At 36.9% G+C, this 17,564-nt stretch overlaps 1 protein-coding gene across 1 annotated transcript in view; it reads left to right on the plus strand.

Annotated features, from left to right (window-relative positions):
* The window catches only part of camta1a (calmodulin binding transcription activator 1a), a 439,941-nt gene that overhangs the window by 98,423 nt on the left and 323,954 nt on the right, over positions 1–17,564 (plus strand). Inside the window, 3 exon segments of the mRNA XM_084428326.1 lie at positions 16,174–16,194; positions 16,196–16,223; positions 16,226–16,251. Of these exon segments, the coding sequence (XP_084284452.1) occupies positions 16,174–16,194; positions 16,196–16,223; positions 16,226–16,251 (75 nt within the window).

Genomic DNA, 17,564 nt, shown 5'->3' on the forward strand with positions numbered 1-17,564 from the left:
GCTCTCATTACTCAGCTATATATGAGATATACTCAGGGCGGCATTAACGTGACTTTGGAAGAGGAATTAGAGAGTAATAATTCATAAAACTGTGCAATTAGTACAAGCAGCTGTAACACGGTGACCCCCATTTATCAACACAATTGGTCTTGCGTATTTAAATTGTGAAGCAAATTTATTTAAATTTAATATTGGTTATACAGTAAAGCCTGACGGCTAGATTTCAGAACATAGTTCAGAGAACATGCATGATGACGAGGACCACAGAGCTTTTTTGGTCTCCTGGTGTAGAGCTCATCCATGTGAAGCTTCTTTGCTCCCGGGCTCCTCTGAAGGACATGGAGACCACAGGCGGTTCCCTGCTCAGGAGCAGAGAGGCTAATCCAGGGTCTGTAGTCAGCTTTATTAAAGGAAGTGTAATTAGCCACCAAGGAAGGTGGGCTAAAGGAGAGACCTGCAATAATTAAAGTCTGTAGAGATGTTGTATGTGCAACCTGATGTCCTGTTGTCTTGTATAGCATTAGCTCTTAAGGTCACCCAGCCTGGAGGGCAGAGCTGCAAAAGGTTCAAGTGTAGTTTAAAGGGATAGTTCACTTTGAAATTAAATTTTGGTATGTTTTAGCTTACCTCAAGGGCATCCAAGATGTAGGTGTCCAAATTAAACAATTCCCCATCGTAAGTACACATTGATGGCCTAAGACATGAAACGAGCGGTTTGTGTGAGAAAACGAACAATATTTATATCGTTTTTACCTCTTGCACACAACCACGGCGCTTTCCGGCGCTTGCGCAGACTAAGCCAGAACGCGCGCACACGTCACACACCAGGAAGCGCGCGCGCCCTCAGATCACTTGGACGTGGTTGTGTACAAGGTAAAAACGCTATAAATACTGTTCGTTTTCTCACACAAACCGCTCATTTCGTGTCTTATGTCATCAATGTGTACTTACGATGGGGAATTGTTTAATTTGGACTTCTCTGTGCATGCTCTTTGAGGTGGTGACCATAGACCTGCATTATATGACTGACAGACAAGAACGGTTTGACCTAAAAATATCAAAATTGAAACTACTGCGGAAACAAAGACACCTACATCTTGGATGCCCTTGAGGTAAGCTAAAACATACCAAAATTTAATTTCAAAGTGAACTATCCCTTTAAATGTTCCTCCCCTGACAGTAACAAACCAATCGTCAGATTCTGAGGCAAAAGAGCACAACCCAGTATATGAAATACTTCTGATGCTTTCCTTTCTAACTCTTCCCTAGCAGAAATTATGTTCAGTAGAAAATAAATGTGTTATGTGTTATTAAATGTGTTATGTGTATAAATTTGTTATTTGGGGAGTATTATATGTTGTGTATGTATGCGCAGTAGTTTGTAGTGTTTCTATACAGTATATATATATGTGTTTGTGTGTGTGTGTGTGTGTGTATACACTGTCGTTCAAAAGTTTGGGATCGGTGAGATTTTTTATGTTTTTAAAATAAGCCTCTTCTGCTCACCAAGGCTGCATTTATTTAAGAAAATAACAAACAAACGTAATATTGTGAAATATTATTGCAATTTAAAATAACAGTTTTCTGTTGAATATATTTTAAAATGTAATTTATTCCTGAGATGCAAAGCTGAATTTTCAGCATCATTACTCCAGTCTTCAGTGCCACATGATCCTTCAGAAATCATTCTAATATGCTGATTTGCTGCTCAATAAACATTTATTATTATTATTAGTAGTATCAATGTTGAAAACAGTTGTGTAAAAAAAAAAATCTGGATTTTTTTGATGAATAGAAGAACAGCATTTATCTGAAATAGAAAGCTTTTGTAACATTAAACACTACCTTTCAAAAGTTTGGGATCAGTAAGAATAAAAATGAAAAAAAGACATTAAAGAAATTAATACTTTTAGTCAGCAAGGATGCACTAAATTGATCAAAAGTGACAGTAAAGACATTTATAATGTTACAAAAGATTCTATTTCAAATAAATGCTGTTCTTTTTAACTTTTTATTAATCAAAGAATCCTGAAAAGATATGTACACAACTGTTTTCAACATTGATAATAATCAAAAATGTTTCATGAGCAGCAAATCAGCATATTAGAATGATTTCTGAAGGATCATGTGACACTGAAGACTGGAGTAATAATGCTGAAAATTTAGCTTTGCATCACTAGAATAAATTACTTTTTAAAATATATTCAAATAAAAATTTAAATTGTAATAATATTTCACAATATTACTGTTTGTTTTGTATTTTTAATCAAATAAATGCAGCCTTGGTAAGCATAAAAGACTACTTTTAAAAACGTTAAAAAACGTACCGATCCCAAACCTTTAAACGGCGCTGTGTATATACACACACACACACAACTTTTTTTTTCTGTTCTGTAGTGACAAAAAAGGCATCAGATGTTTTTTTGTTTTTTTTCGCCAAGACCTTTTTTTATTCTCTCAGCAGGCTTTTTGTAGGAAATACCCAGAGTGCCACTAAATTCAGAAATGAAGACTCTGAGCTATGAAACAAAGGCCTGATTTGCCTTAATCATCATTTGCTCTGGAATGGAAAATCAATGGCCTTTGATGAGAGTGTTTTGCAGTGTGACAATGTGAAATGTGAGATTGGATGTTTAAAACAGCTCCTGTCTTTGTTGTTTTCGAACTCCATTCTTTTAATGTGTGGGAAGTGTTCCATCTATTATGGAGCGCTTGTCTGTCAAGGAAATTAGTTTCCTGGAACTTTGAACAGAGGAGAAAAAAAACCTAGAAAGATTTTTTTTTTCATTCTTTGTTGGAATTGAGCTTAACTCAGGAAGCTTGGCTTATGTAACAGATGGGGATAAATGTGTCACTCACTGTCAGTGACAGTCCTCTGAAGTAACACTTGATTAAACCTACTTTGCCAGTCTGGAGCCCAAATATAGACAAACTGCTCTGTATGTTCTTATCTGGGCTTAAATTTTAAGAAGCATTGATGTGCTGGTGTGACTTATAAAAAAAAAAAAAGTAATCGCTTGACTTATTTTGATTTTAAAAATCTCTTTAAAAACGATTTTTATTTATAAAAATGTATCTGAATATTGACCGTTCGACAAATATTACTTTGAAGAATACATCGATTTCTATATACATTTTTCTGTAAGTGTTCCCATGGTCATTGAAAAAGGGGAAATGTCAAGGAATTTTAAAGTTGTGATTTCCAGGTCTGGAAACATGGAAAATTCATGAATTTTTGTAGTGAATCTAAATTTTCCGGGTATGCTATAAAATATTTCACTGTTTAGGGATAGGGACCATGTGCTGCATTCAAATATCAGGACATTTCTTGGCTACTGATATTTGTATGATTAAAGTGTAACAGTTCATATTTATAAATTCTAAGAATTAGTACCTGACTAGTACCTGACAAATGGAAATATGCCGCAGCTATTATTGAAAATCCACATCCAGTAATCAAGAATGACAATTGTGAATGGTCACTTGCTGGCATGTGAATATGAATTGAAAAAAAGAAAAAAGAAAAGAAAAAAACAATGTGATTAATTTAGTGATTTCATAATGGTGATTTTACAACATGTATGTTTTATGTCTTTTAAATGTTATGAGTTGCTTTTAGTAGCAAGGGAGGCTGATGTGAGGTAAATGAATCTGGTCTCTTATTTGTCTCCTGTATTTGATACACATAGTCTGTAGTTTGTTCTGATGATGCCCAGCCTGATATGGTACTCCTTCCACTTAAATGTACAGTGGTTCACTTACAGTTGGAGGTCCTTCTCCAAGATGAAGTCGAGAATTGCTCTTTTGCTTTTTTTCCCCTCCCCTTCTCTCTTTGCATTATCACTGTTTGGATAAAAGATTAGAGATGAATTAGTAACGGCTTTATTATGGCAGTTCTTCTCCTCCAACGAATAGAACTTCTGACTTCTCAAGGTCATTTGGGCCAGATTTTTATTTATTCTTGTCACATTGCTTGGTATTATCAAGGTAAAAACAAACAATGAATTAAAAGTAAATTTGTGTCTCTCTCTCCTTCCCCAGACATTACATGCCCTTGTCCTCAGCTTGTTGATGCCGCTTTATTTATTTATATATTTTGGAGTATAAAAGTGTAATTTTGAGAGAATTGCATATAATAACCCCATATGATGGCGAGAAGAATTTTGTCAGTTGCAGTTCTTGAGAGTGAAGCAGTGGCTTATCTCTGAGGGGAATGGGCCCATCAATCACAGCACAATGATTTTTCTTTCATTTTTACCTGTAATGGCCCTGTTTCCTCCACTGCCTCCTGGATAGCATTTAGTGATGGAACACTTAAGTGCAATAGACCCAACACAGTGAACGCAGACGGGGTGGCTAGATTGAAAAGTTACATTGAAGCCCGGTCACCTCAGACCACATCTTTTGCTCTTAAATGTTAACACACATACACACATTTATCTTGTCTTGGTTCAGGAGCGAGGCGACAATATTTAACATTACTAAGCTCTGAGGAGGATGAGTAACTCATACATCTGATATGATTGAGATAATGTACATAATTATGAAGGGTGTTGAAGCGTGTAACCTGTTGGAGCTCTTGTGTATTGATTAACAAGGCAGTACTTTGTGTGACACTGTGCCAGTTTCAAAATACAGTGAGCTGCCAACCTAGACAGCAGGTTTGGGCATTATAGGTGTTCAGATTTTCAAAAGTGCCTTTGATACCCCAAAATGTTGTTAGGTTGCTGTTCTTTACATTACAGTATGAAACACAGCCATATTGTCAAGTTCTCCGCATTTCATAGTAATAGAATAGGCCATATGTTACAGTTTAACCACTATGAAGGGTGTGATTTTGACTGATGTAAAACCAATGTTTAATGATTAAATGTATTAATCCAAATAAAATATCTTGTTTTTGATCCATTTTGATCCTGCTGCCCACCTCAAATTCAGAATAACATCACAGACTGAAAAACTGAAAAGTAGGCTATGTTTTTACCTTACGTTGACCCCTTTCCTTGGAAAAACTTAACTTCCTTTGAAAGAAAAAAAAAAAAAAATGTAAATTTTGTTAATAGTGACATATTTAATTCTACTAAAGTTATGTATTGAGGCTATATTTGGAGTACAGCAGTATTTGAGGGTTCAGTGTAAGGCTGTATATAATTTTACATTGATGGATACTCTGACTCTCTGAGGCTGTTCTCCAGTGCTGAAGTGCTCACAGTGTGTTGCTCCAGAATGAGAGAAAGTGGCTGAACGGCTGATGTGTGCAGGGCAGGTGCATGCCATAAATGACAGCTCATACCACGGGCACTCATACTGTGCAGCAATGCCCTGCTCCATCTGGACGGTACACAAACACGCACACAAGCAATCGCTCACATATTCATGTGCACATGCAAATATCGCACATAAACAAGAGCTTCCCACTTGTGCCATCATCACACAAAACAGGTTAACTAAATTACAATGAATGTGGACTGAAGCTTTCAAGCTTGAAAAAGGCACAACTAACATAAAATTGTTCTATACAACTTTTACACTGCATACCATAGCTTACCGAAATAACAAAATGACATCTTGACATCCACATTAGTTCTCTTTGACCCGTTCATGAGAGAAACATCAATGTTTAATTCCTAAACAAATAGTTATTTTGAGTCATATTTCAATTAAAGGTGCTATAAGTGATGTCACACGTTTTTTAGGCCGAAATTTTTTTTGTCACATACAGCAAACATCTCCTCACTAGCTGCTAGCTGCCTGTCCCCTGAACACACTGTAAAAAACGCAGTCTCTGTAGACAGCCCAGGCTCCACAAACGGCAACAAAAACAAACTGGCCCAGCCTGGACCACGAAACATAACGAACAGTGTTCCAGCCAATAACCGACAAGAATGATTTGGGGGTGGAGGTTGGGTGGTTAGTGCGCATGCACATGAAGGGGGGTGTGGGGAGTGGAGGAGAGAGAAGCATGAAGAGGGAAGTTAACTAGAGGAGAGTTGTCCTAGACAATGACAACGACTAACGTTGAACGACAACGTCTCTTGAATTTTGATATGGCTGACACACGACCAAAGAGACGACGTTCCGATGAACAAATAGCAAAGAATAGGGAAAAGGATAAAGAACGTGCGAAGTCCCGAATTTACATTGGAAAAGCCTTCGACTCGTTCATGACTGTTTCAGGAAGCACGGAAGGGAGGGGGATGGGGGGACGGGACAGAGGTGTCAAGTAACGAAGTACAAATACTTCGTTACCTTACTTAAGTAGAAATTTGGGGTATCTATACTTTACTGGAGTAATTATTTTTCAGGCTGTAGTCACATTTGGTTGTGCGAAGCGCCAAAACTCCTCCGAAGGAAACCTAGATGCGGTAAGCAAGGGAAAAATCGGGGCAAATCGCGTCAACTATTGATTCAGAGAGAGAGAGAGAGAGAAGAGAGAGAGAGAGAGAATTAATAGAATTTTTTTTCCTTACATTACTTTTACTTTTATACTTTAAGTAGTTTTGAAACAAGTACTTTTATACTTTTACTTGAGTAAAAAGCTTGAGTTGATACTTCAACTTCTACAGAAGTCTTTTTAAACCCTAGTATCTATACTTCTACCTGAGTAATGAATGTGAATACTTTTGACACCTCTGGGACGGGATGAGGAGGAGGGAGGGTCGAGCTAGCCTCCGTTTTGTTTGACAATACTTTGAGCGTCGACAAGAAGTGACGTCACCCAGCATCGCTTAGAGCACCTTTAATTGTTTGAAACAGTTCACAACACTGGTTTGAATGATTCATTAACATACTCAACTGAACTGGTTCTTGAGTTGAATTCGCAAACATGTCAAGAAAATATTCTGTGAATACTGACATAAATTTTGGTCTATTCTTTATGCTAAGTTGTATGATTTCGGAAGATATTGAATATAGTGTACATATAGACTAGGGATAGGCATTTTTCTAAAATATTGGAGTAGAATATTTGGGCTCATAAAAAGCGAATATTTAAATATTCGTTTATTTAAATGAAGTTTAACGAGAAAGACATTATTTTTTAAGTGTTTTTTTTATTTTAAGTTTTTGTCACCATTTCTGAACAAGCTTACGATTAGGCACATTGAAACATCAAGCTTAGTATATATCTTAAGATTTTCTTTTAGTTGAAAACATTAAACAATACGTGTAAACAAAAACGCGCTGCGCTGACAGACGATGCAGAGACACAAAGATAACGGTTTGCTAAGCAAAGTTTCTAAAAGCACTTTATCATGGATTCACTGCATTAACGGCCAGCAAAGCAACGTAGTAAAATTCGAATAGTATTTTATTTTTCGAATAATAATTACAGATCGAATATTCGAAAATTTGAATATTTGCAATCCCTAGTATAGACCACTTTTATGACACTTCTATTACTTGTAAAAGAGCGAGTTTTACTTTTGCATCTACTTAATTGCTAAAGTACAGATTTGAAATGACATGAGGTGAGCAAATGACGATGTTTTCATTTTTGGGTGAACTATTCCTTTAAAACAATTTTGTTTGGCTCTTATCTAGGACAGCTTGTGTATTTTTCAGGACTGATTGCTCTGTGTGTTCTGTGAATGTTCTGTCTGTTGACATTAGACAGCGCACCGGATGGTGGAATGTATATTTGTATCAGCAGAGGAAATATTGGTTTGTGTTTATACATCTTGTAACATCTTATATTTTGGCATCTGTACACTGATACGGTCTCTTTTTTTCCTTTTTACACATGACAAGGCAAGCACTTGCAAGTTGCTGTATTAAATGCAGGTTTCAGAATATTGTCTGGGGAGAGAATAGTGGAAGTGCTGTTTTTTCATGTTAGTCCTTGGCTGTTTATACCTCTCTCTAAATGTTACATATGATTCAGTGAGAGCAGGATTTGCCAGTCAGCTGTGCCCTAAAGGCACATGGAAGGTTAAGGTGTGCCTGTTTAATTTACGGTATGCATAGGGTAGGATATAGAAAATTCTTGTTTATTCACTCCCTTTTGCTTCCTTTATAAATCTTAACACGTCTTATAGTCAACAAATTTAATTTATTTCCTTGACATGATGAATAATGATTATTATTTTGAGGCTTTCAAGTTGACTTTGGTCTCAGAGTCATTAGCGTGGTAAGAGGGAAGTTGACAGTTTTTTACTCTGAGGTTGTGGTTTCAAGACAGATGCAAATTGGTGTATTTGCAGGATGTGAAGGGATTGTAAATGTGCATGTTTTCTCACACATGCCTGACTGGTTTTGTGTTGTGTTTTGGCCAGTGTTTCACCTAAAAGATAGTAGCAACGCATGACTGTACAGACATCTTATGGAACAAGGCAAACATCACTAATCTTTATCACTCAAGCCTTATCTAGAAACCAGAATATCATTAGATTTGTTCATACTGCACTCAAATCAAATTTGCTTTTTAAATCCGGTCTTTAGGACTGACTATTCCACTCTGTCATTTTGCAAAATGATGAAATCTGATCCAGTTGTTTAGACAATATAGTCAATATTCAATGTATTTGTAATGTAAGCGTCAGAATGATGCCAAGACACTTTCTTACACAGCAACGGAGAGTAGTTGTCATTGTGGAAAGAGAGGTTAGGAAAATGGAAATTTTACCTCTGCTCATGTCTACTATGACATCTTGCCACCGTTGTGAGAGGCGTTTTACGCATTCATGCATATACTGTGTTCAAAGCTGCTGACACCTTCAGTCACTCAACTATTCACTACATGGTAAACTTAGATAGCTCATGAGAAAAGAGTGAATGAAAAGGAGTGTATTGGGAGACAGGAGACAGGAAAAAAGTCTCACGAGATCATAAGCCAAATTATATGTACTGTCTAGGTTGCCTGGTTTTGTGTCCAAATAGAATCAGATAAAGTCTATAGAACAAGCATGGTGGACTTCTCTCTGGCTACAGGGTCACCCTGGAGATCAGGCTGTGGTTTGTTTTAGAGCACTGTGGTGAAGGGATGAGAGACTAACATTAAATTAAGCCTGGTTACTTGCCATGGTTTTTAAAGTATTCTGGTCACCTAGAGAGTCTGTTGTCCCCCACAACAGTGAAAAAGTTCTCCAAAATGTGTGTGAGTGCAAAGAACTGTATTTTCTGATTGATAAGCAGACAGAGGGAGGCTGGATGGTTGAAGACCCTGTGGCTGGGGGCAGAGTTGCTGTGTCATTATCACCTCCATTATGATCCCAGCCTTAATGCTGGGATTGGGCTGGTAACAGCCTCATCTCTTGCCCTGATCTATTTCTGAGACACCTGCCGTTCTGGGTCAACAAGCAGAGATTTTGGTTCTCATGCTACCATGGCAACTTTTTATTCCCTTTCAGATCTTGCTGATGTAATTTTGGATGTCTGAATATTGTTCCTGGTAGATGAGATGGAATCAACTAAATTATTGGCTTAATGGTTTCAGGGAGGCTATTGTAGTCTGATATTGGCTCTAGCTAATGCAGGATCACATGGTTCATTAACACCACAAAGCAATTATAAGAACTGTGCAACGCTGGCTATAAATGACCAAGCAGAATACAATTTTATTCACTTGTTTGATGTCTGAAGTTTTTTGGGGGGGCAGTTTAATTTGTTTGGGACCAATAACAAATGTGTGTGTGTGTTTTAAAAAATCTTTTCTAAGGTGCATGATCGATAGTTTGAATGAGGTGTTGTATCTGTCAGATTTGGACATCTGTGGATGCAGGCTTTCATGAGAAAAACACTCTAATTTTGTCCCGGCTAATGTCCAGATAAAGCCAATTTAAATCGTTGCAGCATCTAATTTATTTTCTTTCCTGTTCAGATGTTTTCCTACAATGGAAATGCAAATTGCAGAGAGAAATTCCAGCCTTCTCTTGGAGAGACATAATAGAGGCATCACAAACTTTTTGATGGAACAATAGTCCATTTTATACCTTTAATAGAAATGCATCCATATCTACTGATAGACAAGCCCTGACAAGAGACTAATTCTAATAATTGCAGTTTTTTTGAAAGAGGCAAAACAATGAAGGGACAACTGAAGCCTAGTCTTGGTGTTTGAAGGGACAACTGAAGCCAAGTCTAGGCTTTTTATTGAACAACACCGATATCAGTGAAACCAACTGGCAAAGCATTCCCTGCTGAGCAGTGCATTTAGCTCCAAATAAAGTGATGTATCCTGGGTATTTAAGGCTTGCATTGGTAAGAGACACTGTGCATTAACTCTTATCCATGTTCTGTGATGAGACCCTCTGTGCAGACATTGTTCATCTTCTTGTGCTATGCTTGTATTCCCTCTTTGGGCTGTTTGCATGGGGGCAAAAACAATATAAATTACGCTGCATCTGAAGGATGGTGCACTCCACACAAGGACTGTGATAGGGTATTGATTCTCACTACATTGCCAAAATTGCCTGTCTGCCTCCCAGCTCCAAACACACATGTGACAGCTCCAATATAGGCTAGGAACTATGCTCTGTGCAGGGCCCTTACTGGGGTCCCCTCCGTTCCTGAGGCTGCATTGGGCTATCAAAACATCTAGGAGAAAGTGGAACTAACTTGTAATTTTTTATTTTTTTTTCAATAGATTATTAGGATCTGCATTATCTTTTCTTTTCCTCATGTAAAAGAGGAATATATTATTAATAATAATAATGATAATAATAATATATTTCATTGAAAAATTGAAGGGAACAAAATTAGTGCAACAATATTCTAGGTATATATGTGAAACTTTCTTTAAATGATGCAGATGGAAGGAGAATACAGTTTTTGCTGGTGCTTGTGCTGACAAAAGACTCTATTTCAAGAATGTTAAATTATCAAGGACACCAACACCAAATAGATTTTATGCATAAATGACTCTTTCTGTACTTATTTAATAATTAATAATACGGCCTCCAGGTTGACGCTCATTCACTTTTTTTCAGAACCCACAGAAGTGTCATGCAAACATTTCAGTTGTTGAATAAGAATTTGAGTAATCCTGCTTTCTTCTGACATATATTATATATATATATACTTCCATTTGATAATGGGCTTGCATGTCAAAAGCTGAGCTTCAGGATGCAGACCTCTGTTACCTCTCTGTGACCTTTCCAAACATGGCTGGATGGAAGCTCATCTAGTCATCTCCACAGGAACATCCAGATTGTGTGATTTTAAAGCAGTGTAGAAAAATGATACACCTAGCCTTTGATTTAAAAGTGCCAAATGCCCAAAGAGATCGATAGAACCTACAAAGGCGCATGGGCACTCTTGCAAGGCTTATTGGGAAGGAGAGGGATGGGACCGTTTTACTGTGAAAATCTCAGTTCTTTAATAAGGATTACTTGAAAGCAGGTCTGACAGTATCTGCATGCTGTTCTCCCTTGATAAGCCCCATCATGTTTTTAGGGGATTGAGGCTGTGTGTGGTGGTGGTGGATTGGGGGAGAGGCATCAAATAGCTTTTAGGTTATACATTTTCATCTATAGAATCTTAAATACATCAGTTTGACCTCAAATGGTATATAATAACTCCAACTGTATGAAATATCATGTGGAAAACTGGCCCCTGTAAGGCGTCTGACTGATATTATAGACTGAACAGTGCTTTTAAGAATAGTGATGTAAGGGTGCGTGTGTCTCAGAGTCGAAGGTGAACCATCAGTCGCGTCTCTCGAGGTGCTGTGCCAACATTGCTGTTTTCCCCTAGAGTTCTGACCTTCACTAAACTCTCATTCTCTCTAATTTGTTCTTCTATCACTGCACTTGCAATTTTGTTCAATATCCCTTTCCTCATGGAACATCTAGTGTCACTTTTGTTATTGATAGACTGGGAATGAACACAGGAATGTGCATTTCATTGCATCTCTCTCTTTTTCTTTCTATCTTTGTCGCTTTATCTCTCTTTCATGCTCTTGCTCTCTTTCTCTCTCACCCACTAAAGACAATATTCGTGGGCACACTTTGTTTGAATTTAATAGTTTTGATCCCCGTGGAACATCCTCTGAATAAATATTTTGGGCAAAGGAAAGGAATTGAACCTGCTATACTATGTGTATCGATCAGCTCTTTAGTGAGTCCCTATAGAATGGGTAATTGTGTCTGCGTGCTTCTCCATTTTAAACTAACTGCATTTCATCTGATGGGGAGAATAATCCATCGAAGAAGAGATAGATTGCAGGCGAAGGTACGTGTCATGGCTGATGTGCAGAAAGCCTATTAATACAATCAAGGGAGGCTTGTGTCATTGTCTGGAAACTAGGTTTGAAAGTAGACTCCTTCCACTTGAAGTTACCAAATATAATTGTGCATATCTTTTGATGACTTGCATCTCATTTGGAATTTACATATCCCACTGAAGTGTAATTTGTCTTTGATGATTAGCTCATGTTTAATGGGTCTGGAATTGCTTTGTCTCTGCTGCACACTCACATCCTCTCCTGTGTTCCAGTTTCTTTTGGCCGGATCACATTTTAGCTGTCTGTAGTCTTTGACCGTTGAAGCAATGACAGAGCAGTAGTGTGAACCTGACCCAAATGATGCAGTGTAAAGGTAAAAAGCCTTCAGACGGAGGTTTTATTTTGGGGGGGGGGGGGGTTCCCATTTCAACCAGTGGTAGAGGAGAGAGGTCTGTGATTCGATTGACCCAGACTGGATAAAGCTGAATCCTCAGATTGAGAAGAGTTTTTATTTATTTTTTCATAGAATGTACTCTAGAGCAGGGGTCCCCAACCCCCGGGCCGGTACCGGGCCGCACAGAAAGAATAAATAACTTACCGTATTTTCCGTACTATAATTCGCTCTGGAGTATAAGTCGCATCAGTCAAACAATGCGTCATGAAGAGGAAAAAACATATAAGTCGCACTGGACTATAAGTCGCATTTATTTCGAAATGTATTTCAAAAAAAAAAAAAAAAAACAATGTTACGGACGGGACAGTTCTCGGTTACGGACGTGAGCGCTCTGAAAGCGGCACTAAAAATCTGCTTTAAAACTTGCACAGAGACCTCAAACAGAAAGCACAAAGTCTTTAAATTTATATCGGTCGGCCGATATATCGGGCCGATATTTGCGGCTGTTGCGTTCGCCGATATTTTTCCCGGCATTATTTACAAACAGGCGTCTGCAGGCAGCTCTGTGTTGCTGCAGTTCACGTGCAGCCCATGCACTGCCCCTCCCACACTAGCAGAGTGCTGGAAGCCTCTTCAAGACAACGGCAAGTTTTAAACTTTCAAAGCATCTTTTAACTGTTTGACTTAGCTGAAATATTGCCATACACTTTGAAAGTGGAAACACGTTGCTCTATATGTGCGTGCAACTATAGCTAAGCAAGTTTGTGGGTCCAAATGGAAACCGCGAATGCCGAATGCCTCATCTATAAAACTGCTTGTCATTGTATTTAGGGAGCTGCAAATAGCTAAGTTTGAGGCTATCCATATGCATACGGCAGCTGTTACGAACACTGGTCATAGGATTAAATAATGCCGACGTTGTTCTGTGATTCTGTGATATTTGTAGGAGTTTTATTCAGCGACCACCTGGCTGAGTTTTGGATGTGTGCTCATAAAAGAAGCGATGCGGTTGCGACACGCATGCGATGCAGCGCGCTCGTTTGTCCAGGCGCTCCTAACGTATGCCGTGGTGAGATGAAAACATCTAAACTTTTCAGAATGCCGCAAGCGCACGCAGGTCATGTGACAAAAATCAACTGACCTTTCCATGACAACATCGAAAGCTCGGCCGAACAGCTGATCATAGCTGGACAGGGCGGGTTTTTATTTCTCATCTCCATAAATATATGTAGTCGTAAAGGGCTAGAAATAAATGAATCCTTACTTCCTCGTCATCATGGAGAGCGCAGTTCATGGTTGCATAGCAACGACAGACGCCACGGGAGCGCAAGCGCTTGTAGAAAGGAGAAAGCGGTACGGCCGTGCTTTCCACACGTTTTTAGACGCGATATGTGAACAGTCCCTAATTCATAATAAACTGAGAATCTATTTGGTTTAAAATCGTTTTTGTTTTGTTTAAAATGGAGGAAAAGCCATTTTCTTAGGAAAGCCATTTGCTCTACAAGAGATTAAGTTAAGTGCACTAAAATTTAGGCCTAAGCATTAAATGACTAGGTTGTAAATAGTTGGTTAAGTATAGTACAGTTTGCACTTTATTATGCTGCTTGCTTGTTGCTACTGTGTGCAATAGTGTAATTATTTTATTTATGCTTAAATATTTTTTTTCAGTATTTTCAGCACTGAACTTTTTTTTTTTTACTTGTTCTACCTCACATGTTTTTAATATTTGTCAAATATAGTTTTTTTAAGTTCAATAAATGTTCCTTTTTTAAATTGAGACTTGTAACATTTGTTATCATCATTGTGTCATTTTTATGATGTAAATTGAGTGAGCAAAAGCAGTATCGGCTCCAAATATCGGCCCAAGAAAATCGGCAGCCCGTATCGGTCATCGGCTAAGGCTGATGAAAAAAATCGGTATCGGCATCGGCACTAAAAAATCCATGTCGGTCGATCCCTACATATCACACTGAAAGTAGGCTGATTTAAAATGAACATTTATTTAAATTAAAAGTTCTTCTTTTGGCAAAATTACATTTCCTTAATAACCTAAACAGAGGCTTTACTCCCTTCAAACTTAAATTGTCAATATTTCATTACATCACTGTTGGAAAAAACTCTTATCAGAATAAAAATGTTTACCCATTTTTTTCCTAATTTTGTTTTATAATATTTGCTAAATATTTTAGCAATGTATCAAATTAAAGGGTCCCCTGTATAGTTTATAGCATTAGTTGGGAAAGATTATTTTCCTTAAGAAAATCTAAATCTGTTTTAATTTTAATCTGAATAATAAGCTATCGATATTGGCAGAGAAATTTAGTATCAGTATATCTCTAGTCGTCCATTAAACTAATCCCCTCTCTTCTCGTGATTCAAGAATGAGACTTTAAAAGAGAGATGTTTTAATAGCATCTCTGATACAGAAGAATATATGGTGTTAGGGTTGGTATGTTCAGTTAATTTAGTAAAACTCTCAATTTAAATAAAAAATTACTAATTTAGCAATTTGCTTGCATAATCATTTAATGTTCATTGTTCATAAATTAAAATGTTTTATTAAAAGCTCAAGCAGGCAAATATGGCTTTTTTGTAATAGGTGCATAATGAAAATTAGAATTAAATATAAATCTTCCTTATTTGCATTTAGTGAAAAACAGTATGTGAAACATGCCTTAATCATTTTCATTAGAAGCTTATTGTATTTCTCTTGTTGTATTAAACATTATTTATGTAATTGGCTACAATGACTGCAAGGTTACAATTATGCTTTTTATTATTGAAAATTAATAAAGAACCATAGTCTTAAACCTCTATATCGAATATTGCTTAAGACTGAAAATTATAAATATACATTTTATTTAGCTTTATTGCCCAGGCCTTCTAGGAACTACCCATAAGACCTTTTAACTGCATAGCAATGCTCAGGTGTAATGAGCTCTAAGGCCTCCGCTAGCAATGTCCTACCTTCTTCACATGGTTCTGGAAATACTATGATTACCTCTGTATGTGTTGGGTAGGGAACATGCATCATCCTTTTTATATCAGTATGCACTTCTCTGAAATATGTGGTGGGTGCATGTTCTGTTAACTATTGCATGAAATGTCACCTCAGAGATGTCTTAGTGGTTAATTTGTGCCAGAACAAGCATGTGTTTGTTAGAAATTATAGCACAGCCCTCGTATAATTCAGCTAGTCTTCTGGAGTGATTTTAAATATAGAAAAGTGAAATATGTCTTGCTCCTTCAGTCAAGGATGATAAAAAGATTCTGTCAAATTTTTTTGAATACTTCACTCACATTGTCTGCTTTCTCTACTGGGAGTCATTTATTCATTTATTAAAAGCATAGGCAAATATGAAAAATATCGACAAGGAGTTTGTCGTCCTACCTAAGCTTATTTCAGACTATTCTAAGGGATAAAAACAGGATGCACAATGCACTTTAGGGATAAAAGTAGTGCACTTGATCCTTTGGTAAACAGAAAATATTCTTTGTGGATTATTCTGCTGTATGAGTTTTCTAGAGTGGAGCTTTGGACTGCTTGGCCATGTGCAATCACTTCATTGAGTACTTTTCTGATTCATTCACTGATTTATTATTATATTTATTTCCACAGACACATCAATGCCGCTGCCATGTTTTCCGGTTTTGCTGTTTATGTTGACCTTGACCCCTGAGCTCCTGCATACTCTTGGTAACCATATCATATATTTTTTTTAATACACCTTTCTATTTCTTTAACAATTTTCCATTTCTCTCCCATTTTTCATCCCATGTAACGTGTTACTGTGCATGCAAGTACCCGTCGAAGCTTCAATGCTTCCAGTAACAGTTAAGACACCACAATGTCTTGATGCTGTCTACACTGGAAGTGTTAAAACTTCACCTCAGAATGTACACTTAACACTGACCAATAAGCTGAAAGCTCAAGGCTACACTGGGTATCGCCAACTACCTCACAAAACGATACACATCGCAGTGAATTGCGATATCATAATTGGATCACGATTGAAACTGTGGGAAACGTGACTTTGCGTGTCAGGGAGAAAGAGAGAATGAATCTACTGTATTAGTTTCAATCTCTTCAGCGGTTCGCTTCACATTTGTCCATTAGGTGCCTCATAGAAGTGGCTCTGACTGCACAGATTTTCAGTAAAATCTATATATAAAAATCTAATAGAAAATTATATGAAAGAACACATTAACAATTAAAAAATATGTGTATGATACAATATTGGAATTGTGAAAAAGAATTGTAATATACACTACCGTTCCAAAGTTAGGGGTTGGTAAGAATTGAATTTTTTTTAAAGAAGTTTCTTATGCACACCAAGGTTGCATTTATGTTTTTTGTGAGATATGTAATTGTGAGATATTAAATGTGAAATATTATAAAATAGTAATAAAGAGAGATAATATTATATTGTGAAATATATTTTCTATTTTATTATATATTTACAAATAACATGTAATTTATTCCTGTGGTGGCAAAGCTGAATTTTCAGCAGCCATTACTCCAGTCTTCATTGTTCCAGGTTCTTTAGGTTCATTCCAATATGCTAATTTGCTAATCAGTTTTGCTAATCAATTTTGAAAACATTTGTGCTGCTTAATTTTTTTGTGGAAGCATGACATTTTTTTTTTTTTTGTATTATTAGATGGATGGAAAGATCAAAAGAACAGCGTATCAGTATTTAACATTTATTTGTAGCAATGTGAAAGTCTCTGTCACTTGATTAATGCATCGTGGCTGAATTAATAATTTCTTAATCTTACTAAGCCCAAACTTTTGAATGTTAGTGTATTTATGCAATTTAAATGCAATTTAAAAACTATAGGCAATAAAAAAAAAATAAAAAAATCATTGGCTGTGTAGCACGTCAAATCTACTTTCATACATTCATTCTAGTTGATGACATACACATGCTCATGTATATTCATTCCTTACGATGATTCATGATATATCCTTCCTCTTCTGTTTAGCTATCCTATGTGTGTTTCTTTGAG

This window comes from Rutilus rutilus (genome assembly GCF_951802725.1).
Source record: "Rutilus rutilus genome assembly, chromosome: 13".
NCBI classification, from domain to species: Eukaryota; Metazoa; Chordata; class Actinopteri; order Cypriniformes; family Leuciscidae; genus Rutilus; species Rutilus rutilus.